The sequence below is a fragment of the Grus americana genome, chromosome 2 (assembly GCF_028858705.1).
Source record: "Grus americana isolate bGruAme1 chromosome 2, bGruAme1.mat, whole genome shotgun sequence".
Classification (NCBI taxonomy): domain Eukaryota; kingdom Metazoa; phylum Chordata; class Aves; order Gruiformes; family Gruidae; genus Grus; species Grus americana.
In genome coordinates this window covers 64,125,143-64,152,629 of record NC_072853.1, presented here as the reverse complement: position 1 = coordinate 64,152,629, position 27,487 = coordinate 64,125,143, and the positions used below count along the sequence as shown (strand labels likewise).

General features: G+C 37.1%; 1 protein-coding gene across 4 annotated transcripts in view; it reads right to left on the bottom strand.

The window, feature by feature from the left end:
- ZNF407 (zinc finger protein 407) overlaps positions 1–27,487 on the bottom strand; it is a 346,932-nt gene that overhangs the window by 304,260 nt on the left and 15,185 nt on the right. For all 4 annotated transcript variants that reach the window (XM_054815163.1, XM_054815165.1, XM_054815164.1 and 1 more), the window contains 2 exons: positions 12,493–17,292; positions 6,481–6,595 (listed from right to left, as the gene is read on the bottom strand). In XM_054815163.1, the coding sequence (XP_054671138.1) occupies positions 6,481–6,595; positions 12,493–17,254 (4,877 nt within the window). In that variant the 5' untranslated portion in view covers positions 17,255–17,292. The remainder of the gene's footprint in view (positions 1–6,480; positions 6,596–12,492; positions 17,293–27,487) is intronic.

Here is a 27,487-nt window from a genome sequence, read left to right as displayed (position 1 = left end):
TAGATATAAATCCAAACCAGGCAACTTAAGCCTATCAACAAAACAACCCAACCAAAACTTTAATCAAGCAAACCTCTCTCCCTGCTTGTACCAACCACCCGCACCGACAACTCCCAGGCTCCCTTCTTCTCATGGTAACCAGAACCGAGCCAACTTTTTTGACATGTCCTGCCAGCAGAAAGCAATTTTTAACAGGATCTTTCTCAACGTTTAGGCCAATCCTTCCAAACTATGGATTATAAGGATAGAAGTCTCTTTTTCAGTACTGAATTTTAGGACTGCCACTTGCCTTAGCGCTAACTGTTAAACCTCAATTTTTGCACCATCAGCCTGTTTCCCATTAGTCACATCTCCTGCCTTCTCAGGAAGGGCTCAAACCCTCCCTGCATGGGCACAGACGGCACTTGCTCTCGGAGGATGTGTGCAGAAGAGATGCCTATGGCCTAACAGAAACACACACATCCTGGACGTCAAAGCAATCTATAGTATAGTAAAAAATTAAAAATGCATGTCTGTAAAAGCACTAGTTACACGTGCCGCACATATCATAGTCACACTGCTGTGCATCTTGATAATTACCATTTGGAAGTGCACTGAATGGGACTGCATGCAGCACAGATACGAGTCTGAATCACTAAGTATCTCCAATTCAAATACAAACACACACTCTCACGCATATGTCCCTTATATACCTTGTCTCTTCAGCAAGTACAACTAAACCATTATTATAATGCAATTTAGCATACAAATTGCTAAAACCACATTTTATTAAGTCAGAAAGTTGGTCTTGACTTTTCTGTACCGACTGTAATACCAGTCTCGAACAGAAGAGTCCTTCCACCGCCTGTACCCGCAGCTCCCGCTCGCTTGCTTTAACTCCAGCCAACTCCATGGCAGACTTCCAGGCCGAGAGAGTCTCGCGCAACACACCGTAGGATCCGTACCAGCTGTTTAAAGATGCCGAGAGCTTTTCCGAGTAAAAGTAAAGTGCTTCCATTTCAAGTAGTTTTCTTAAACGGTAAAAATAGAGACTATGTACTGAAGCTCAGGTTTGCAAATCTAATAAAATGATAGGTAACTGAACAAAAATTGGCCAGATAATATAACACATATGTTATCTTACTCCACGTGTTTTTCTAGTGTTTTCTTATTAATTTGTTTTAAAACGTGTGCAAGTTCGGAAAGCTGTTACGTAGGTTCACCTCATTTTCTTTACTGAAGTAAACGTAGACACAAGCGTACGATAGGACCAAACGGCAAAATGCAGACAGAGAAACTCAGAATATCTGGATCTGGAACAGTCAGTTCACAGGCACTTATCTCTGATCTAAACAGCTGAACAAAATACATATTTTTTTGTTTGGACACATCTGTAGGTATGATGTGTGTAATTAATTGTTCATTCAAAAATGCAATTTCATGATGCATTTGATGATTTAGGTATACAACAGTTTTAGTTCTCAGAGCTGACTAAAAATAGTTATTTTAATTTATTCCTGCTGCCTACAATTACCCACAACCATGTATTTTTAAATATTTCCAGCCTATAAAAATTACTAATTTTTGCCACTTGTGTTTATCTGCATTTAGACTTTGATTTGGATAAATTAAGCTCTCAAGTGTTCTTTGCTTTATGAAACTCTGCATGTTGTACACTTCAACACAAATAAATGACTTCTACCATTAGAGGTTTAAATAATGTAATGTATTTCATGCTCAGCCTGAAGCTGGATTCCAATGAAGTTGCTAATGCACGTAATGATTAAGTGTAACTCAAATACTAACTGTGTTGTTGAAAACATGACAGGCAATAATTTGGTCTATTATATTCTGCCATTTAATTGCCTAGTACAGACATTCTCTGACACGTTATGAAGCAATGATTTACAATTATTCAAGCTGCAAAGGTCAGAAAGTGACATTATAATCATCTACACAGAGATCCCTTCTAATGCACAAAAACTAGGTAATACCACACAAAAATAGTTTTACTAGAGTAGCAACTTTCTATTTAAGATTTCCCAAACTGCACAAGTATAAATAATTAATTTACATTACAGTACATTAAGGCATCCTTGGAAATATAATGTTTTTCCTGCTCCTACCAATAAATTTATGAATAAGTCTTTTTTGCTTGCTAAAAGCAATCTTAAGAGCAGGCTTTCACTAAAAGTAGCCTGACATTAACAGTAATCAGTTAAAGAAATCTGAAAATCTAAAAGATTTTTTAGAACATAACACACAGGAATACAGCCAATTTTTTTTTATGCAGCTGGTCAAAGCACATTCTTATCTATAAAGTACGAAGATCTATTAGCCATTATACTTGATACAGACGAATATTTTTCTTTAGACATTCTCAAAGCAACCAGTGTCATTAAAATACTGAACTTAAGACAGATTAAGATCTCTCAACTATCCCTAGCATTAACAGCAGCAGCAAAAGTGAAGTTATTTCCATGCTTGGGACACTACAACTCCTCAAAATTTGTTTATATGAGGCTTTAAAAAATGACCAAATTTAGCAAAACGCTTATTTAGCTGAACATCTTATAACATCTCCAGAATTAATTGGGAAAAGGAGTTTCAAAGCAAATCAAGAACTGAGGAGCAGAAACTAAAAAAGTTTAATACCTCAATCCACCAAAAGACCAAAACAAAGCCAAAAAACCCAACAACAACAACAAAAAAAATCCTCACAAGAAAGAACTACTTCAGCAAAATACAGAAATAAACCCCCAACCTTTTCCACCCCCCTCCAAATTCCTTTGTGTATACAAATACTTACTTTTGTTCCTTACAACACTGTACTGTATATATGGAATAAACATAATAAAGACATTGCTACAAGCATCCTTTCAATTTTTAGGAAGGTAGCAAAAAATGTTTATGTGCATGTTTTATATACTGAAAATTTTCCTAAAAATCCAAACCTACCTTACACCCATCTTCCTCAGTAGATTTTTAAGAAGTCATAAAGGAGAGAAAAAAAAAAAGAAAGAAGCAGCCACTCTTACTTGAAACATGTAACTACAGCCCCAAAATTTCTGTTTCTGAAAGCAAAGGCAAGAAAAAGGCAAAGGAATAGTAGATGCATTTTTAAATCAAACATTGCCTATAAATTCTGTTCAAAATCTCAAGTGCAGAACAATGCATTTTTCATGTTCTACCTGAGGCATAAAATTTGAGAAGTACATGATAAGCCTTTTCTCTGCATTTCACCAGGCAAATGAAACAAAAATTTTAAATGCTGGGCAACCAAGATTTGCTCATCTAACCCAGGCTATCAACCAATTTCAGAGCCAGACTTTCAAAAATTATTTTCAAATATGCAGCAGTTTGCTACCCGCAGAAAATAGATACTACCTCTGAAATAATGGCATATATTTTACAGCCACGGGTATGGAAAAGAAAACAATTAACACACATCTGCGATAAGGAAATGAGTAGCAGACGGTTTATTCCAAACGTTAAAACATTAGCAGTGTCCAATTTCTGTGTCATGTAGTTTTTGCTGTGCAGCTGAAGACAAAACAAACCCTGAAGTTCAATTAAAAAAAAATAAAACAACACAGCAAAATTACTGCCTTTTTCAACAACTAAGTGAATTATATATTGTGTACTTTGAATCATGTAAATATGAGGATCATTTGGAAAATTGAGACATATCAAACCCTTCCTAAAACAACACCACAGATGCAGCTTTTTGCTTTTCTTTTTTAAAAAGACAAAATTTCCCTGAGAATTTTTGTCTTAAAAAAAAAAAGTGGTATTTTGAGACTGCACTACACCATGATGTTGCACTGACATTTCACCTTTAAAAAGCGCCCAAGCAGATTCAAAAGCTTTTGAAACACAATTTATCCTCACAACTAGCAGAGGGCTTATTACTATGAATCTAAAAGTCAGAGGATAGAATATTAACTACTGTAGAAAAGAAAACATAGTGCAGGACCTTCTGTTTGTGACAAAATTACAGAGTTAATGTTCCTGAAAGATCACTTCACCTTTTAAAGCATGATTTTTAAAAAGGTAAAATTTATAGCAATTAAAGCTAATGAAGAAATGCAGCATGAGCTGCTTATGTTCAGGAACTAATAGGTCCACTGAGCATTTCTAAGATTATTTAGCCATCAATGATAATGAATTGACATTGTCAGTGGTGTTAATGTACCAATGCTCTATAGTGCCACTAATCCGATAGCCAATCCTAGCAATTTTATTTTTTTTTTATGTTTCTACTTTATTTTTCTAACCTACACACTACCTGATCCTTTCAATTAAAATAGCAGAAATACAGCACAGGCTATTACACTTTTTTCTCCTCTTCCACATTTAAGGATGGCATATTCATTATTTGGACTACAGTTCAAACTGCTCTGGTCATTCCTTGTCTTCAAATCCTGCTCCAATTCTCCAGGACTGTTAGCTACAGTATAAAAATGTCTTTTCCAATTAAATCTCTGTTAACGTATATTTCTTCAAACACATTTTTGGTGCACATTAAGTGAAATATGATGATAATTTAAACAGGTATATAAATCAGATTTTTGTGAGCACAGGGTATTGTGGTGTATGTCTCTTCACCTGATTGTTTTGTCATATCTAAATAGCACAGCTTCACGTTGTTGATGAAAATTAGCTGTACAATACTACAGAGCAATGGAAAATGAGTACCTGCTTGGCTACCAGGTATGACATGTCAGCAACATACAGTAAGCAATCAGCTTAGGAAAGCAACTAACATTCAAGTCCACAGTTTAAATCATTCATACACGTTTTGCTCTCTCTCTTGCATAACCGTTGTGGATTGCAACTGAGAGTTATGTAATTTCTGAGACAGATTCTAAGAACATGTCAATTCTGAAGTGAAGGAAGGAGTTTTTGAAAAAATGAGGAACTGTGCCAAATCCTAATAATTTTAATAAAAGACACAGTATTTACTATTTTGAGATTTTTTTTTTTGCTTTTCCTCTCACTATAGCATAGTTAAATAATATGATGATTTTTCAGTTTAAGTTAAAAGGGAATTGAATAAAGAACCATTGTCAAGTTTGTTGACAACTTCTAAAGAACAGAGCTTAGCCTTAGCTAAACAGTTTTGTGGATCTGTAGTTGTTCACCATCTCCCATGCCAAATTCTCAGCAATTCATATAGCAGAGATAGATAGTAAATAAGATTTTTCAAACAACATAAAACAGCCTACCACACATAATGTTCATTTTAAACATGCTGCAAAATAGAGAGTAGCACAAGTTATTCTACTACTGATATTCAGTGGACTTAAGAATTAGGCTCTTACATTTTTATTTCTTGTTTCAAGGAGTCAGCAATTAATTTTCTTCAGTGAGTAAAAACATCCAAAGTATCTCATAATGTTGCATGCAAAACTATTTGAAAAACAGGGAGATGAATCAGTGCAAATCACTCAGCTGCATCTTCAGCTGAAGATTCACTTGTCCTTTAAAATGTATAACTCACTTTGTCCTGCAGTAGATTGGTATACTAAGGCTGAAAAAACCCCTCCTGCCGAATATTATCCCCAACATCAGACCACACCATTCATGTGTGCACTGCATCATCTAATTGAACCTGTGCTGTTCTACACATTAGCTATAAGACTGCTATAGCAGGTTACATAGGTTTGAGTAAAATGTTTTTATATGATGCATATATTACTTAATTTCTCCAGCATAATAACATTAAAATATATTTTTAATCAGAACTAGGGTATTAAAATCCAACTTTGAATGTCCTATGATGTACCATATATGCCATGGCATTTTAAAACCTTTTAAACATTTCTGCTAAATTAATTAGTTTTGCATTAAGGAGTCTCAATGCCTCCTATTAAATGCAACACATTTGAAGGACAATTAAACATTATGAACGATCCTTCTGAGGAAATAACGATTAAGTAAAAAAGAAAAACAAGATTTTTTGGGTAACAAACAAGAATACAAGCATACATAAAAGACTTCAATTTATTTTTAAAGTCTTATGCCTACGATATTTTAGATCCATTTGTTTGAAAAATCAGTCTTCTGTTTTGTTTTCGTAAAGAATGAAAAGCCTAATGGAGTCCAGAAATCTGTTAATGGTACTAAAATTATAACAGTATAGCAAAAGAAAAAACCCCACACAGTAAAGTCTATATTATATATTTTTTATGTCTTTAAATGGAATTTACAGTTCTCCCTGGCAATGTGAATGAACATCCTATAATTTAGTCAATTTACAGATTACAGGTTCAAATTGACCTTGTAGCCCATAAAATTGCTCATCTTCAGTGCAGGATTAGAAGTGGGAAAAGAATGTCATAACTGTATTTAAGGAATTTACCATAACAATGGAAAGGAGGATATGCATGCATAATTTTAGCCACTCTTGCTCACATCACAGTTTTCAATTCTGAAACAATGCATATCCTGCACTCTTCTCCTGGTTAACCATGGTGGAGACTGTTTCAATTTACTCACCCACAGACATGACACTTGTATTCCCTCATCCCAAGGTGCCTCTTGACATGGTTTCTGGCGTCTCCGAGCTGAGCTGTTGCAAAGTGGCATATCTTGCACTTGAATGGCTTTGATCCTAAGTAAAATTTAGCATAAGATATGAGTTGAATTAGAATAATATATCACCCACCGTTAAAGAAATAAAAAATCCTGGGAAAAAATAACCTTTAAAAAAGCCTATCCCACATTTAACCTGTTTGAGATTTTTGCCTAACAAAAAAAGTACCTTGTACATACATTTATAACTCCCAGGACACAGATGGTATATACTATACAGTACTCATTAAAGTTTTCTGAAGTTCAAGAACACGGAAACTAGTCTCTGAACTTTTAATAATAATTTACTCTTTTTTATTATTATTTAAAAAACCCACAAAACATTAAAATGAGAAGACAATATAGTAGGTAGACAACCTTTCAACAAGATAGCAAAAGTTGTTCTATACCTTTCCCCATTTCCAAATGCTGAAACTCAGGTAATGGTCTTAAAGTGGCTTGATATTGGTGTAAACTGCAAAGGTACTTGTTTTTTAAGCAAATATATTTAAAGTAAAGTAATTTTACAAGTCTTCCGACTTTGAATAGATGTCACATTAGCATTGGTATTTCAGATTTGTTCTGTCACACAGAGAAAATGATTCATCACCTAGCTATTGTAATGACATGCAATGTATGAATATACAGTGGATAAAATATTATGCCTTTATGACTGTTTTATGGTCAAGAATTTATGATTATTCTGCAAACCAGAAGTATTGACATTTTGGCTATTATTTATTTCAAGAACAAACTTTAATATTAAATGCCTGCTGCAGACCAAAGAACTCTGAAATTATTTCTCCAAGGAAGAAGTACCAGCCTATTTCTTGTATCACATCAGTTCAGCCAAAAGTCAAATTATTTGTCTATCTTAATTAACAGTGATCCTCTCCTGAGGATGGAAAAACTATTTTTTTTACTGAAATAGTTACATTGGGCACAAGTCAGTCCCCATGTTATTACGCAGCAACGCCATTCTAAAGCATGCTGTAGCAGTTTCCAATTTTCTGACCAGTAAATCCTTAAATCAATAAATCAAAATCATAGAATTGCAGTTAAAAGTAAGTACAATATGGTCATGGAATCTCCATATTATGTTTAGTATATGTTTTGTGAAGTACTTCTTCCAATACAGTTAAGCATAATATGAAATATGTGATCTTTAATAAATATACATAAAGAGCTCTGATAAGAAAAATGTTGCAGTATATCATACTTGATCAATGAACCTTTTTGCTTTGCCCTTGAAAACAGAATATCCTCCAAGAATCCACTGGTGAAATTGAGGATCTTAGTAAAAAATTTTAGAGTCTTAAATTTCAATTTCATTCCCAAAAGCTGACGAAAAATGAAGCATTTAATTTTAATCTTCTAACTGAAATAAAAAAGTCAACAGTACTAAGCACGGGCAGACAAGGTTGAATATTTCACAGTTCAATGACAATGAAGCCAGATCTCTTAATACTTCCATTTCTACTGTTCGAAGTAGATGTAAAATATATTTAGCACCTGAATGGTTATATCTAGTCAGCTTTATATGTTTAAATGTCAAAAGCAGGTTGAGACTGCAGCTAACAGCAATCACATTCTATCAATCACCCTGAGAAACCACAGTTTATTTAAATGATCCTGATAAAACTAAATTAATCATTAATTTGGTGACATTTCAAATCAACACTGCATTCTATAAAGAGACCCATGCAAATAAAAAAAAGCCTATCTTTGCATTAAATAAAAGAGTATTAAAAGTTGATGTTTTAACTTATGATCTTAAAGACTAATTGCACAATTAATAATATCAAGGCCATAGATGGAGAGGATTTTTTTAAATCTATTGGTGTTTATACTGCTCTTTTTTGTCATAGAATTCAAATGCCATGTGGATTCAATCCTATGTTCCCTTAGTTTCTCTCCTACTGATTAAATTGTAAATTCGTTCCTCATTCTGTTACCGCAGGTGTCCCGCAGGGCTTCCATACAAGACCTTTCCTGTTTTCCATTTACATGACTCCTTTGTGAAAAACTCAAGTTAAGACCAATTGTAGCTACAGTGTGCTGACAATACAGAAATGTATTATTCTGTTGACTGCTCTCATCCAAAAATCACTGAGGCCTTGAGGGGTTTTTTATTTATTTCTCAGATCCAGAGCTGAATGTCTGTTAACATCTCCATTTAAACTCCATGAAAATTCAAGTGCTGGCAGGCTTCAGTCAGTACTTATCACCTGAAACAAAAGCAGCGCATCTCCCGTTTAGGTTGTTGGTGCCAAATTTGTTGCAGTATGTTCTTGGATGGAACAACACAAAATTTTATACTTAAGATGAAGACATTAGACTAAGTGTTAAACTAATGGGGGGAAAAAAATCTGTATTTGCCATAAGGCTATCTGAAACAATGTTGAAGCAATTAACATTCTTCGCCATACTCCTCTTATCACAAACTTTAATGGTTCTCATATGCTGTGTTAAATGTGACACTATTGGATTCACACTTGGCTTTTAGTTCACAGAAAAATAAGGAAAATACTTTCAATATAGCCTCTTTCCAACCAAATGACTTAAAAAAAAAAAAAAAAGCCCAAAACAAAAAACCCCACCAAACCAAAAAAAACAAAACCAGAATTACTTTACCTACAAGTTATGGGATGGAAACAGAGCATACATTTTCTGATGGTAGCACTAAACAATAAGGCTCTTAACAAGAGAATTGGGGAAAAAAAACCCCAAACAAAAAAAATCGACCAAATCAAAAATAGATTAAATTAAAGAGTTCAGGTCAGACAGACACAAATCATTGTCCTGTTTTACAGAGGAGACTGGAGTTCATAGTGCTTATTTTACATTAAGACAATAAAGACCCGAAACTATAGGAAAAAATCACTGCCTCAGCTTTAAGCCAGTCAACGGCAACATCGCCTGCACCTGCAGGCATAGCTGCGTCCCTAGCTCAGGCCCGATGCAAAGTGAGCAGAGCTGCATGAAACATCAACATACCATTTCCTCCTATGTTTAGGACACGGGGAGTAAGATAACACATTTACATTGGGCAAACCTTCCATTAACTGAGAAATCTGATGAGAAATGAAACAAAGATGATGTGGTCGCAGGTGATTTTTTTTCCTCGGATGTTGATTGTTAATTAAGTTTATGGGACCTGCATCAATTGCAAACTAAAAAGTCTTCCACCTCTACTACTCCTTTTATTTTCTTTACACTTCCTCATTTTCACTTGTCAACATGTGATGGACTTACTTGTTATCTCCTCTCTAGCAAAGCTTCCCTTTCATTTGCAATGTGAAAATCTCCTATATTATTTAACGGTATTTTGAAACATTATTTTTCTATTAATGGAAATCATTAGTCATATCTTTCTACAACTTTCCCTTCCCACCTCCCCCCAAAACCATCACCAATTACTCAATTAAAAAAAAAAACCAACCAAAAAACAAGGGGTTGGATAGGGTTACACATACATACATCTATAAACATATATGCACATCTGGATGCTGAAGAAAGATTTTTTTTTTAAAAAAGCAGAAGAACAAATGGGAAAATGTACAGCTCTGCTCCTATTATGTATCTGGTATTACCCTGGAACAGACGAGAAGCTAGAAATACTGTACTTTGCCTCACCAATGTTATATGCCAGTGTTTATAAAGTTGGTGGAGTAGGTCAGTTCCCTCTGCCACCACTCCCAATAACCCAAAAATACTTGTTTCTATTCAGCTGCATCCATTGTGATACAGATTGGAAGAAAAGGTTCTATAAGACACAAAGGAAATCACAAATATGAAAACACGAATTGGAAGAGAAAGTCATCTTCCCATTAACTATTAATAAAAGTCTCCACATTACTATTTATGTGAATAAGCAAAGCATAAGAAAAGCATTTCATTCAAAGGTGCCGTGAGAAAGAGGGCAGATAAAACTCTATTTGTAACACTTCTATAGTCCCTCTGCAAGCACCACCGAGAAATGACTTGCAAAATGAAATGTATTCTTTTACTGCTTTGCATATTTAGGGCCATCCAAAAGCACAATAAAAATATACTTCATGATAAGACCTACACACAAGATGTTAAAAAGTACACTAACTTTTACTAAATGTTACAATCAATGATGTAACTTATGTAAGTAGGGTTGCTTTGTCATATATTGATAGTTACCTCACTTTCACATCCACATTAACTTGATTTTAAATGCAATTAATACATATAGTCAAGGAAGACTAATGGACTACATTCTGCACTTAACCTGGTGGACATTTTCAAATGGCACAAGTGACCAGTGCAAACCTATTTTGCATTGTAAACGACTAAATAAATCTTAATGGATTAAGAATGATCAGCTATCAACACACAAGGGAAATTAAGTGCTGAAATGCCTACATTGATTATTTAAAATTATTAGCCTTACTCTGTTCTTGAATTTGTATGCTTTTAGTGAGCTTTAACACATTTACAAGACTTATTGACTATAATTACAAGAGAATTCAAGTAATGGACACATCAATTATAAGCAACATGTCTTGACCAGACAGTTGCATAAAGAATTCTAAAGAGAGCTCCATTAGCATCCTCCCCCTTAGTTTTATTCAGTTTTATCTGCCGTAAGAGGGCATATTAAGGGCTTATACAGCTGTTCTGACCATGCGAACAGGAGCGTCCCTCTAAAGACTTAACACTGCATTCAAAGTTGGATATTAGCTGAAGCAATACAGATAACTATGGTATTGACAGGATAGAAGTAATGCTGAAAGTATTAAGTATGTGAGTTATTGGTATACATGAATACTGCAGTTACAGTAAAATACTTTGAAAGGTTTGAAATACAATGCCTGTGTTCCCCAAGATTAATTTTAAACTTTGTTGTCCAGTCACGCCCTTGCCTTTTCATAAAAAAACCTTACAAAACTATTTTAGGATTATGCAAGGAATTACCATTCTTTTATGTTTCTTTTTTCTTACCTTTTTGTTCTCTTCCTTGTAACCATGCACTAAGTTTCAAATACTGCATGAATTTAAACTATAGCTTCCATAATAAGCCATTATTTAAAAGTACAGTAAAATAAACCTTACAGTTTTAATGAAAATATGTTCATTGAAATGTGAATTTATTATTCAAATCCACTCATAAATTCAACCATGGAGACACCACTTGTCTAAGCAGAGCTCAGTGATTTAGAAAAGCTGTCTATTTAAAATAAAGAATGTATGGCAGGTTTATAGAAACATCGCAGTGGATTTTTACATAAATTTAGAACTGCAGCTTATGCATTTTTCTACAAAAATGTTTTTAAATTTTCCACTTAAAATTAAACATAAAAATGAATTGAAAGTGTGATCAGCACAGAAACTAAATCAGATGCTACATCCCTGTGCATCATATCAGCCTTACACACTACCTTCCAAAAAGGCTGACCAATTCCAATTCCCATAACTTATTTCTACAAAAACCTCTCGATGCTTCTTATTGGTATTTATTTAGGAATCATGTAATATCAAATGTCTATCCTGAAGCTTTATGTAATGCTGAAAGTATAACTGAATTGAAATGAAATAACCAATTTGGATATTAAACAACTGCGAGGAAGTTAGAAAGAAAAGCTAGTTGTTCTCTCACACCACCACTGCTTCGTTATATAAATTTAAGAACCAATTAATAGTTACGATTTAGAATAAAGGGAAGGAAATATCTCCATATGAAATAAAAAGCAGAAGGGTGACTGCACTTAAAATGTTCTTACATTTTCTGCCCTTTGAGCACTGTATTTTCATACCCCTCTAGGTAAGTCTGAATTTCATCAGGGGCTCGTCAGGCGATATGAATACCAGTTCATAAGAAGTGTTAAAGAGATTAACAAGCAGAAAAACACCAAGGGTATAATGCACTCTGTTTGAAAGAGACCACTTGCAAAGAGAGCGTTTCCATACCTGTATGGGTACGGATGTGAGCTAGGAAGGCCATGGAATTGCTACTTCTGCACATCTTCCCACAATACTTGCAGACATTGCCTTGATTCTCTTCCCTCTCCCTGTTTATCTGCTCAGTGTCTTCCACAATGTACTTATTCACTTCCCGCAACAGCTCTTCGTGTTGCTCTTTGATGTGGAGGAACAGGCTCTGCTCCGAATCGAAGGGCTCGGTGCACTTCACACACTTAAAGGTAGCGCCTCCTTCGGGCAGCTCCTCCACGCTCGCCTGCTCATTTCGCATGTGCCCAGCACTCGCCAAGTGCTGGTGAAGGTTGCTCTCCGTGTAAAATGATTTTCCACAAAGTAAACAATGAAAATGTTTTTCTTTTGAAGGATGTTTCATGGCTATGTGAACATTTAGTCCACTCAAACCATCTGCTAGAAAACCACAGTCATCACAGCGAATACGTGTCGATTCCCCAAGGGAAATTCCTTCTGACTTCTTCCTTTTCCCACCGTTTGGTGAAGGGTCTGCTTTCACTGTGAGCTCACTAGCTCTCACTCCACCTGACATCTGTCCTTCAGCAGAACGGTCAGTGCCCTCCCCATCTTGATGGCTTTTTAACCTCACTATAGAAGAATCAAACTTGCCAAAATTTTGCATTGCCTTTCCTTTATCATCAGCACTGATAACTGTTCCTAAAGCCTCATTACTACTTTCTTGCATGCTCTCAGCTGTTGAGCCATCTGCCTCCCAAAGATCGTTATTTATAGCTACTTCTGCTTCATGTTGTGCTTCCATAAGGGCTTCTTCCTCCTCCCCAGTAGGATCCTCTTTGAAACTTCTGTCACCCTCTAAACTATGTATATTTTCTACCATTTCTCCAATGTTTCCAGCAAAATTTGATTGCTCTACTGCACTACTTGTTTCTGGAAGAGTTAGCATAAGTGGGTTATTTTTTTTCAGTGATTTTTTTTTGAGAATGTCTGTGTTTCTACACACTACTTCAGGGTTTTCTCTATTTGCTTCCAAGCTTTCCTTGCCTCTTCCTGAATTCAAGTTTGTGCTGCTTGATCTATTCTGATCTTCTGCAGTGCAATCATCATCTGAGTTGAGCAGCTCCTGACCATGCCTACTTTTCTGCAACTGACAAGTACCTGCTTCTTTAACTGATACCTCCTTGTCAAGTGTAACAGCTTTATCTTTCTGAGGAGTTTGCTGGAATCCCTCACAAAAAAGGTTTTCTCCTCCATTTTTAGACTCCTCTTCAAGCTCGCCTGCTATTGCATTTTGGGAACTGCCACCTTTAGGCATTCCTGGAGATGCATTTTCATCTAAGACAATACACTCTGTTAAGCTTTTACTCATATGATCACCTTCTGCTATGTCATTGGCACATTTCGTTTCGCCTAAAACAGTTTTCAATTCTCCTGCACTGTGATGGTGCTTCTCTTGAGACAAAGCAGCACCATCTTTAGTGATATTTGCTGTGTGTGCTTCCTCCCCAGAAGAATACACGTGAGATTCTCTTCTAATTTTATGTTTCTCTGTTGCTGCATGCCTAATCATCTCTCTGCGAGTAACAGCATAGTAGTCACAAGCCATGCAGTAATATTCAAATTGTTTTGTATGTTTTCGTTTCACATGCAGCTCTAAAGAAGAAGAAGAATGAGCAATGAAGCTGCAGTGTACGCACTTGTTGTCGTTTGCACCCACTGCTCTTCTCTGGAAGCATGGGTCACCATCTTGAGTAACCCTAGCTGGTTCCAGAAATATACGTTGGTTTATATTTAATGGATTGCTAGTATGCTCCAGATCTGGCAGCCTACTGGTATTTACAACTTCTAGCTCAGCATCTCCTTGCTCAACTTCCTGATTGTCTAAGACAGAATTTTCCAAATCTGATGACTGGCTACAATCCTCAACATGTTCATACAAGGCAGTCATGGGGCTGTTAACCTTCTTGCTCATGGATTCAAAATTACCTCCTTCAGGGCTAACGATGATCTCCGAGTTCTGTTTTCCACACCCTTCTATTTCAACACGACTTTTGTGTTTTTTCGTTGCACAGTGGCGTTCCATATCTCCTTTGGTTACAGTGTAATAATTGCAAACCTTACACAGGTAGCTGTACTGATGACTATGCTTTCGTCTGATGTGAACAGTTAAGTTTGTAACACTGGAGGCCAAAAGACCACAATGGGTGCATGTCCTAGAAATAGTGCCTTTGAGTTTCCCTTTTTTGGATGCATTAGCTAAAACCAATTCATTTTCACCAATCCTTTGATCAAGTGGAACAAATTCCTTATTTCTCGATATGTTTTCCACAGAAGAGAATGAAACGTGTGTAATTTCTTTATCCAACTCTGTATTCCCACTCCCAGAAACGGAAGGATCCACCACTGTTTTAATACCACCAACACCAACACAAACCTTTTCAATACATTCTTCAAAACGTAGTCCAATGTTGTTTTTCCTGGCATTTTCAAGGTGCTTGCTTCTTTTGATATGCTTCTCCATCCCTTCCTTACTCAGTGAGTAGAGATTACACGCTTTGCAAAGGAAGTGATACTCCTGTGCATGTCGGAGTTTTATGTGCCTTGTAAGAACCGTGGAAGATCTTGTCTTATAAAAACACTTTTTACATTGAAATTGGGTTTTATTCAGAACAGAATGCTTTAGCTCATTTCTATGATTCATGATGGAAGAGTCTGGAGTTTTTGCTTTCACTGATACTTCCATTTCCTTTGCAAGATTTTGGCTATTGTTTGATACTGAGTCAGCATAAGTTACCACTTGCAAGGTCCGATCACTATTACTCAATGAAGTAGCTTGCTGAAATAACGAACCATCATGTTTCTCATTTTTTTGATGATTTAACAGCTCTTCTTCCATTTGAAAAAAAAGAATGCAAGTTGGACAACTATGGGACATATTATGCGCTTCACTCATATGGCTTCGAAGGCTGATCACATTCAAGCTGGTAAATGAACAGAGTTGACAATTAAAGCTACAACCACCCATCTGGTGTTTACTGTCCTGACAGTGCTGCTTCATGTCTTCCCTGACTCCAGAGGAATAACTGCACATCTGACAATGAAACTGGATCCTTTTTCTATGAAGCTTTGCAACATGAATTTCCAAACTTTTTCTGTTCTGAAAAACATGACCACAATCAATGCAAGTATGAAGAATACCATGACCAGCAGTAAGTTTAACATCAGAATCTTTAGTATCTATAGTGCTGGAAGAAAGGGTATTTGGCTTATCTTCAGTAAGATCTTGTATCTCTGAAGTAGTATTACAATTACTTTTAGCATCTGTTTCTAATTCTGTATGTGACATAGGGCTTGAATCACCTGGTTTAAGCTGTGTGCTGGAGATACGCTTCATGTGTACTCTCCGAGTTTCAGACTTGCCTCTCTTACTATTACCCAACAAACTGTACCTTCTTTTAACCTGCCTTTTTAATCTAAAAGACCTACTCTGTCCAAATGAAGACCTTAACAAGACAAAGTTCCTTTTATGTTCCGGTCTATCAAATCTCCTTGTCATTTTTAAACTGCTAACTAGCTTTTTGCTAGTTAGAGGGAGTTCTGTTTTCTGCACGGTATTTTCTGAGGGTCCTGCTATTTCTAGTTTTTCAGTACAGACTTCATGCTTTCCTTCTACGCTGGAAGAAAGCAACGTTTCTTCTGTCATAGTATCTTTTTTTTCTGTGGGAACATTTGAAGATGGTATCATTTCAACAAATTCAGTGCCATCATTTTGTTTAGACAAGCTTACTTTTGAGCCTTTCAGTGCACTTAATTCTTTTGCATCAGCAGTTCTGGCCCTTAATTTACTGGTCCCAGGTTTTGCTCTGACATTCCTCTCTTTGGTTGGAGTAGATTGGGGTTTTTTAAAGGATTTTTTTGTCAATATCTGTACAAATCCTCCCCGTGCAGCAAGATTTTGGCGTCGAAGGTGCGTCTTGCCAAGGAAATGAGAATTTAGGAGATTTTCCTCAGCACTCTGAAAACCACAAAGATCACAACAAAATATCTTTGATTTCTCATGATCTTGCCTAACATGCGTATGTAATGTTGAACTACATTCAGCTGTGCAACTACAGTGAGGGCATGTTTGCTCTTTGGATTGTTTAGAGGGGCTTTCTGGTTTATGTTCTTCCATATCAGAACACTGATCACTCATTTTGCCTTTAAGACCTTTGTCTATGTTTCCAACTTTATAGCCAACACTGATCTCTTCTGAAGAAGATAAGTTATCAGTAACAGCAGCTGGCACCTCTTGCGAATGTTTATTTTCCTGGTGAATTTTCAATATGGCACCATCAGCACATTTGAAATCACAATGTAGGCACAGGAAATTTGAATTAAATATGTCATCACCAAGACAACTGGTGACTCCTTCCTTCTTTACAGCTCCAGCTACTATACTACCTGCTTCTCCAGCTATGACTTTGTGCAATTTCCTTTCACTATCTTTCATGTCTTCTGAAGATCCCCGTTTTCTTTTTCTGGAGACATTTTCAGGTTTGTCTGCTTGAACACCATCCAGGTTTGGTGATCCTGATAGTGCCCTTTTTTTTGCTCCATCCTCTTTTATTTTCTTTTCAAGGTCTCTGAACACTTCATCTGATGTAAGCCTTATATTCTGCTGAGACGAAGAGTCACATCCAGCATTTTCTCCTGATGCGTTTCTCTGGGATTCTTCTGTCAACTCACTTTGTAAACTCTCATCAACATCATCTCTCTTCTTATCTTCCTCCCCATCCATTCTTAAAATTATCAATTGTAGATCATTTGGTTTAGTACCTATAAAACAAAAGAGTTATTATTAGTCTTTTATGCACAACCAAAAGTTAAAAAACTCAAGGAAAAAAAAGCAATGTAGCAAATTAAAATCATGGCAGGAAGACAGACACAATGAAAGATACAAGGCTACATTTTCAGTACGGTCTCTAAAAATCAAACCAACTTCTAGGCACTTGGTTACAGAGCTCTCACTGTGATGAGCACCATGTTAGTGAGCACTGGCTTCAAAGTAATTTACTACATGCTTAGACTTGGGCAGACAAGCCTAACCTTTGTTTCTGGAAGCATTTTTAGGACACAAAACACTAACAGCTTTCAGGGAACCGGCCATGGGATGTTCAGCTTTTCCTGAACTAGAAATCCAGGCTCCCAAATTTCAAAGCTCCTAGGAGGAAATTAGCATGAGTGCAACAGCAGGCAAAACAAAGCCACCATAAATTTCAGATATTGTTAGTATGAAGCTTTCTTTCCTTCCTCTGCTTAGATTACCTGCTAAAGACAAAGAGGGAAAACACAAATAGAGCCGTGTTCTAAAAGAATATGCTGCAAGTATAGTTACCCATCATTCCTAAAATACCTTCTAAAACTTCATTTCCCAGTTTGGGGAGGGGTGGGGAGAAAGCAAAAACAGACATGAAATAGTAGTGCAGAGAAGGGCAGCATCTTTGAACTCCAGCACAAACTATAACCATCCAAATCCAGTTGCCAAAAGCTTTTGCTCAACTGCCCAGTGTGACCTTCCTGCTCCCAAAAAGATGTCACCACTAGAAAACTGATGCTACCAACACAGTTTATAAGAGGGATAGGGGTGGGAAATAAAATCTTGACTTTTATTACCTTTTCATTTTGATATGAAGCGATTGAGAATTGAAAATGCGTTTCATTTTAACAGATGATTAAATACTAAATGTTTATCTATGTGCTTTACACTATGATTTAAACATCAATTTGTTGCAGATCCAAGTATCCAGTTTTTTGTTCGGTTACCCATTGAATGAGGCCATGACCACAATTGTAAGTACTTCCTGACAAGATTAAGTAATTGCAATGTTGATACAGACAACACAGGGTACAAAAAAACTATTCAAGTACGTGCTGAAAAAAAAAAGCTTATTTTTGAGGACAAAGCAAGAAAGTATTAAACTGGAGAAATATACCCAAATCAGTTAGACTTATTACCTATGGAACTAAAAAAATGCTTTTCTGCTTAATAGTAATTTATGGAAGGCCTATAAAGAATTGAGTGTGAAGTAGTCACATACATTGAACAGTTTTTCAACTGCAGATCTTTCATTGAGCTGAAGTACTGACCAAACTTAAACTGAGCCAGCTATACCTAAATAACGAGATAATAACCACCTCCAGATCACAATAGCCCTTTGCAGGATCCAGATATTGCTGCTCTAACTGTGATTTTCTGATTCTTATACACTAGTATTTTTCTTTATTCACTAAATCATGATAGAAACAATCACAATTAGTCAGAAGTAAAACAATCAGGTCTATATTCTCAGCTGTGTAAGTCAGCATATTGTCAGTATGTTCAAAAACGCTACAGCAATTAACAGCAGAGGAGAATGAAGCCTTTGAAGTGCAAGCCTACCCTGAAAACGTTTATGAGCACTGTTTGGGATACAGAAAAAATCAGATGAAAATTATGTTGTTTAACTGCAGTACAGGTTTATTTATAGAACTTGGGAAATATAAAGAAATTACTTCAGTGATGAGTACCGCAAGTCCATCCTTAACTGTTTGTGGGTCCTTTGCCTCACTGCACCTCCACAGTAGGTTCCCAGCCCACCATTGAGACCTGATCACTCTTCCCCTGCATAGCCTGGGGAAGAACAGCAGTTTTTTCTTTGCTGTACATGACAATTTGCAATCTCAAACCAATTCACCATCTTCTTTATAGGATACTTTCCTCTCAGACCATCTGATTTATCAGAGAACCTGTCCAGCACTGAACTTACACCTGCATTGGAAATTTCCACTGTCAAAGGTTGTATCGGGATAACTAGGGGTTTCTCCATTGACAAAAATTCATACATTCAAGGCATATTAATAAGTAGGGGACTGGTGGCTCAACACCATACTCTCTTCTGACACGCTTCATGCCCATTTAAAGCCATCCTATAATTTGATTTAAACCTTAAAGCACTGTCACACCGCTTTAAGTCGCAAGCCACTTTCAGCCAGAGATACAGTAATCACCGGAGGTGAATGCTTCCCAGCTGTCACAGGCAGGTATCAGCAGTGTCAGAACATGCCTTTTCTGCCACACCAGCGCAGATTTAGCTCATCTCCACCAGCCATCCGCACACCTCAAAAAAGATGGCTGATTATTTGCATAGAGTATCCGCAGGCTTTGCCTTGCTTCTCGGCATTTGTTCACTAACTCTCCAGTAAGAAGTTCATCCTGCTCTGTGCTCTGCAAAAATCGCGGATTGCAATCCCAGTTCTGGCATTCAACCTTGTCTTCAATTCAACTGTCTTGCATGAATTAAGGATTTTTTCAAATTAAAAAAAAAAAAAGTATTTCCCTTATCTTTGTAAACTGTTTGTAGTCACAACTACAAACTAGTTGCTAGGCAAGTGAAAAATGAAAAACACAAATTTCATAGATGCTGCCAATAATTTCAGTATGAAATTAAAATAGTCACATATGTAATACCAAAATGCAAAGGAGCCTTACGCCCCAGCCTTCTTGCCTAATTCCTCCAGTTCTCCATGTAAATGGAGACACTTACCTCTGCCTTCACTTCATGATAAACTTCTAGCACGCAGACCGGGGATGCACTCTGCTTCATTTACAGGCAGTACTCCTAATGAAGTCAACAGACTTACATCTATCCCCACAACTAGTAACAACTATTATCAAGGCAATAGCTCCTTGGCTACACAGCACAAGTTAGGTATAGCAACAATTAATGATATGCCTTTACCAGTTTTGTCTCTATCTCACATCTGAGTCTTCAAGAAAATAATCTCCCCCTGCACACCCGTCCCAGAGGCAGATTCTCCTCTGTCCCACCTCCATTTAAATGGTGTCTAAATAGCACTACATGGCACCGTTTCCACCTGCATGAAATCATAATCCAGAAAGAATTCTCTGCAAAAGAAAACAACTATGAGGAGGTTGCTGTTGTCTCTCTAAAATTACCCTCATGTTAATTAATCTAAGGATTTAAATTGCCTTGAAATTCTTTCAGTTCTCTCAAAGTTGCCTTTAGGATAGGAGCACATCTTCTGCAGTAGACAGTAATGGCTATTGTCACTACTTTTTGCTGGGACCACTGTCAGCGATTTGCTGAGCTGTGGTGAGTTCTCCACATCTCAGACAAGATCTAAACCACAACACTGAACCATGTCTCCATGCCTCCCAAGGATGATCTTTGCTCAGACAACACAGCTGTGTCTCTAAATTTAAGTAGCGTACGCCTCAGATTCCTGGATGGGAAAGTAGTGTCCCACACCCAAAGGGAGCTGTGGCGGACCTCTTCTGAGCTCCCTGCATGGATTTATTGCACAAATGACTACTACTACTTGAAGGATGCATTCAGCATGCCATAAGCCTCCTCTAGGCAAAAGGAGCCTATAGTGCTTCTTCCTCTGCTGCGAGCTTCTCTCCTGAAAGCCTCTTTTCAGATTTGCCACAAGACAGGAGGACAATGGCAAAGCAACAAACTGGTAACAAATCTGGGTGGTCTTAATCCTCAACCTGCATAAGCCAATTCACCTCTGCTCTCATCAATGCCACTACACTAATTAAGGGCTAGCCTACAGTTGGTATTAATACAGGAACCGATGCATCAGAGAAGGCATCAGCAGCACTCCAGGTCTGTACAGTCCCAGTGACCACAGGATACATAAGGTTAAATGGGTTTATTTTTGCAAAATTAGTCTTGGATCAAACCTTAGTCTGGCACAGGGATTGTCATCAGGAGCAAAGAATCAGCATCTGGGATTTGATTAAATCAACTGGTAACCAAAACAACAAGTAACCCTCTGCAGCCATGGCAACTTACACACATGCTTAAGTCTAACTTCTACTCATTAGTGTGACTGAATAAGCCTTTTGATATCAATGTAATGCTGGCCAGCTCATATAGCAGTAGAATTGGGGAGGAATAGCTCTTGAACTACCTTATTCATGGACCAACAAAACTAAAAACGATGCAAAATTCAAGCTCTTGTGCTTTTCCTTCTACCTTCAGCTTTTTAAATTAAAGATTCCGGTTACATTTTTACAACATATCTAAAGTGCAACAATATGTAAACACTTAATGTATTGCATAAATAAACCAGAGAGGATTTATATAGGCTCCAAGATTGCACCAATGGTATCACCAGGTACAACACAGCAGACCACTAGAGCACAGGATCAAGCCCAAGCTAAGCAGACAGCAGTTAAATCTTCAGTATTTCCATAGTCTAAAAACCAGTTCTGTCAAACAGTTCTCTCTTAACATCATATTTGATGTTCAAAATGAAGCTGTTCTAACTCAAAAGTGGGTTGACTTTTTGTAATATAAATCTTTTGTTAATGTTCATATAAATCAAGTATAGCTGAACAGATTCTTAAAGGATATGACCAAAAATTAATTTGCCACATTAGCTTCAGGTTAACAAATTCTTCTGCTTGGAGACAGTCATACATTACCTAACACATTTTCAGGTTCTTTGCAGCACACTGCTGTTCCTAAGTTTTAGAAAGAAACCTGTTGTGGCCTCACCATTTGTGCACAGAAAAAGCTAAGCTTAGTAATTCTACCAGAAACATTAGCTAAGTCTTTGACATAATGCTTTTCTTCAATAATTTTCTCAGTATGCAAAAGAAGTTTTTAAGATCTTCAAAAGCAAAATGTTTATGTTATGTATGCTACAGCCGCATAGGCCGAATGTCCAAATCTTTACAAAATATCTAAGGAGACACACACATTTTTAAATTACAAGTCCATAATACACAATACTTTGGTCTGTCACAGAAACCCATATAGCTAAAGATTCTCCTCTTTCATGCATTGGGATTTCCAAATGGTCAGGATCATGGAGGTTTTGTTTCAATTTTTAATCTAATTTAAAAGCCATCTCACAGTCATAATTCAGCAGCATCTCACTACCTTTAAAGAAGAAAACGAATACAAAAACTGAGAAAAATACCATTTCTTGAGCTGCCACCACCAATTTTTACCAGATAACAACACAGATTTTTGTATTCTTCCTACAATGATTTGTGTATATTGATATAGTATCTGCTACAGTTCTATACAAAGGCATCAGTCATTTGGAGACAGAAGATCTTTTCTTTGATGGAAATAAAGAACATTTTGGTTGAGTGTTTTCTCTCTATTTTTTTTCTTCTGGTCCAAAAAATAGTGTATAATTCCTCTATGCAAAAAGGTGGAGACAGCGCAGTTAAGATTTTCAATGTAAGACTTGCATTGCCCTGATCCTCAGATGGAAGTTAGAAAGCAGTAATCCTAAATTAAGATGAGAAGGACAAGCAATTTAGTGATGATCCATAAACCTGTAATGAACTGCAAAGTTCCTTAACTTGATGCTCAATACATTTTTATTTACTTCTCTTTTTGGTCAGATGCCAGCTGTTTAAGGGAAGGGGTATGGATGTGTACAGGAGAATCCAAAGAAGGTATATTTACAAGTACTAAATTCCACATTGATTTTTATTTTTTATGCTAATCCTGACATTAGAATTCCCAACACACTTCTTAGTGTATTATCATCTCCAAGTATTCAATACCCAATCTGCAATGTTTGTAAAGGATGTGACATATGGAAAAGAGAGTTTCTTTTTTTTTCCAGTAAAAATTCCCCTTTTTTTCAGACAATTCTTTCAATGAAATCATGGATACAATGAAGCAAAATCATTTTAATGAGCTCCTTAAATAGCCTGCACAAAACTGAATGTGAACAACTCATCTCAACATATGACCTTTGTGTCAAATAAACATCTTCTCATTTTCAAGGGTATAACATCCTTCCTAAATCAAATCATAGGTCTCTCTCATGGCCTTACAAAGTTACCTCACTTCATTCAGAGAGACTAATCCAACCAATAATGGAATACAGAAGACAATATGGTTGTTGGTTCAAATGGAATAAAGATCACCTTTATTTGAGGAGTTTTCAATGCTAACTGTTACAAACATGTCTTTTCTCTTGCAGTTCAAGAATGCTGGATCTTTGAGCTTTGCATCGTGAGCCTGTTCTTCCCATAAAGTCACTCATTTTCCTTGGGTGCCAGGAAGTCTCCACAGGAGACTTCCAAACAAGCTACAGGCTTTCAAAGACTTTGAAACTTCCATACTGATGTATCTACAATAGTTAAAGTAATAAAGTAAAAAGCCCGCTGATAGTCATCACTTGAGTATCACTGAAAACAGCAAGTTATCGGCACCTATTAATTTCATTTTCTTGCAAGCATCAGAAAGAACTGTAACGGCATCACGGGGAAACGCACCCTGCGTTACCACTCACATCCTTCTTGCTTCTGCATCCAAACCACTGAAAATCATTCTGAGTGGGCGGAAATTGCCAACATAAAGGAAGTTATGAATTCCTGACATAGGGAATATATTCTTTAATTCACACAAAAAAAAAAAAAAAAAAAGAACAAGGGAAGGCTCCCTTGTCCATCATCCACTTACTTCAGAAACAGCTAAATGCTGCTAAATGCAGCAATGACCACCGATTAGATCAGCTTTGAAGAGGGAGTGAAAAAAGACAGACATGGATACAGACTCATTTCAAGTACTGTCAGAATCAGTAGGCATGTCCAAGACAGAGAATAAGAGGAAATGCACTAGTATCTCCTAAAAGGTGTTGAATAACCCCCAGATCTTCAATTTTTGAACATTTAAAAAGGGATATATATTTTGAATTGTAAATTCAAAGAATTTTGACTATTTCCAGAGCAAGGCATACATATAACAATAGCAATAAAAATATGCAACAGAAACTTCTGAGGATCCAAGAAAGATCATATTCCTATAGCACTGTGATATTTATGGATGAAAAGCAGTCTAAGTATTCTCAAAACACTTTAGAGAGTTTATCAGGTCCATGAAGGAAACTTGCAGGAAAGAAATGTTCATTTTTCACATACGGTAATGAGTCCTGTGGTTTGTGGGAACTCTCAGAATGACATGGTTTCATGCGAGATGCAGTTCTCACTAACTTCACCAATTAACACTAGAGAAAAGTAAAAAGTAAATGCAATTTGAATCTCTTTTCTACCACAGGCTGTAGGACCCTCTTATGTACAGTGGACCACACTAGAATTCACCAGAGGAAGTGCACAGGCACTATCACTGACACCTGAAAAAAAAAGTTGGAAGTCTTAACTTTTTCCTGCATTTTGGCAGCAAAAGATAACACTGAGATTGCTGTTACTTGGAAAGTGGCTCTTGGAATTTTTACCCCAGAAACGTAGTCCTAAAAGCCCTGAGTCTGTTCTCCTTTAACACATAGGGAGTATGACTTTCCTAGACTGCTATTCTGGCGTTTAATACTTGCCAAGATTTACTAAATTTTCATCAACTTTTGCTCAATATTAAACCTAAAAGACAAAAAAAAAAAAAAAAAAGATGGCTTTGTTGGCCCCTTGTTTTATACTACCATATCACACGAAAAGCAACAAGAAGCCTCCATCATCACAGCCCAGGACACATTTGTCTACCAACACAGCAGGAGAAGGCTGGAGGAGGTGGTAGCGGTAGCGGTAGCGGTAGCGGTAGCGGTAGCGGCAGCAGCAGCAGCAGCAGCAGCAGCAGCACAGGTGAAAAGGCCGACACAAATGGCCAGCTCTCCACCAGCTGACAGCCCAGAACACTTTTTTTTTTTTTTAGTAAGTTGAACCAAGATGCAGAAGGGAAGTAGGAACTAGGAAAAACTGCAAGGAAGTAGAGGGGAGGGGAAGAATAAAAAAGATGCATTTTTTGCATTGAAATGTTCTCTTCATTTTTTTATATAACAAAAAAAATTAAAAAGAAGATATTGAACATTTTTCAGTCATTTCTTACACAGCTACTCGCTGAGCAATAGCTCACTGAAGATAAAAAAAACCCCTAGCCTATACCATTTTAAATTAAAGGTAGGATGATAATAGTTTGCATGTGTTTTATCCACAATTAACACAAATATGCCAAACACCCAGAGCTAAATAAATAAATAATTTTCAAAAACCCACATCCACATTTAATGTGAAGTTAGGACACCAAAACTGTAGAAAAGGCGTAAAAAGGAGGAAGGATGGCAGCAGATAGAAAGGGAAATTCAACATGCTTTAAATACTAGCAATTTCTGAGTAATCATTTTAATTGCCTTCCCTGTAGCTCTTTAATGACATTCTAAGGTAAACCAGGCCCACATGGTTTAGCTTACTGTATCTATCTCTGTCTTTTGAATGACTAGGGCAAAGAATGCATGTAATAATTTGTATATATGCAGACGCTTCTCAGTGTTATTGTGTGTCTTGTTTTCCTCCTGTCAGCAGTTTATTCAAGTAGCTGAGCTGAAAAGAGCTGCGTGAGTTTTTGGCTGAATAGGTAACATAAGGAGTTAGGAATATTTGTGTGGTAGGTTAACAAAGTTTCCAGAGAAGAATACAAAGTGTACATATGCTTCTACAGAAAAGGAGAAATTAATAAAAATAAAAGCATTCTGATGACACCTGGTGGCCGCTGCACACAAGGAAGTAATTGCATTTCATTTGAGAAAAGCATATCAAACTGAAATGTGTTACATGTTTCTTTGGCAAGCATATCTACAGAAATGACAGCTGAGATTATTATCCATTAGAATATATACTCATTGGAACATATTTATTTATGTATCTGCATATATTTGTATTATCGGCATTAGCGCCCATAGACATACTCAACAACCTGATTATATATAAAGACAAAACCTGGTTTTCTGAACAATAAAATAGACATGAGCACACTGGAAGTATTTCAGCTCAATTCTGTAAGACATATGATACCCAGACTTTGCTTTCAGTTTTTTTATTTTCCAGCTCAGTTGATTAAATAAGGCAGAGGGCAATGGGGGGAGAAGCACAGTGGAAACAGGGGCTGCCTCACATCGGGGTGCACTTGGAAGGTCTCTGTGCTATAGATGCTGCCCCAAATCCCTACCACAACACATTAGTCCTCCAGCACACTTCAGCAAAGCGTAAGCAGCAGCAGCCTTAACTTCTTTGTATCACTGGATCTCTAACAAAAAGAAATTAATATCCATCATTAGAAATTAGTATAAAAAGGTGATAGCTGTACACAGTTCTCAGCTACAGAGGGGATAAACCCTTAATGCACAGGGGAAAAGCTGCATGTCAAATCACACCTTTTCTCCTTAATGTTTTCTTATAATACGTGCAAGCGTCCACAATAGTGCCACCATCTCCTCCACACCACATAGAGGGATATTGTCCCCCATAACCTTAGATGATCATCACTGAGACTTAAGCCATGCATAGCTGTGCAAAGCTTGGCTTCCCCCATAATAACTGTTACTTGCTTTCAGGTGAACCAACCCATGCTTCAGCTGAAGTCACTGAACACCTTTTAAAGCTACATGCTTCTGCATTCTGGGGGTTCCCATTGAATTTTATTCTAATTTCCATCACTGTCCATGTCAAGATGGAAACCAATACAAGACAGCAATGGGACGAGTACAGGTGTGACAGTGGCAGCGTGAGTCCGAGCACTGGCAATATGAGATGATACAAAAATTATTCGTAACTTCTGTGGTGCCTGTGATACCAGTCAAGAGCTACTATTATGGCACAACATGGAGCCTCTTCCCCATCCCCAAGCCCTTCACCAGAGCTAAGCTGTGTAGGTACAACAGGAGCCTTCACTCCAGCAGATGACAGAAGAGAGGCCGAAAGCAGAGCAGGCTCCCACTTCCCCCCAGCAAAACGCACTCTTGGTCAGCAGATGGAGAACGAGGGAGGTGGCAGTGCTATAGCAAAGGGCTCTGTACACCCAGCAGAGAAGGACCAGGGGATGCTGCAGCACCACCCCTCTTGGACTGAAACTGCATCTCCCCAGGACAGGTCCTAGCCAGCTAGAACTGAAGGAGGGAAGGAACTGAGGAGGAGAAGAGACAACCCCTTGCTTTACACCACCATCACCTATAAAAACCCTGTTTACCTCTCATCCAAAGCATTCAC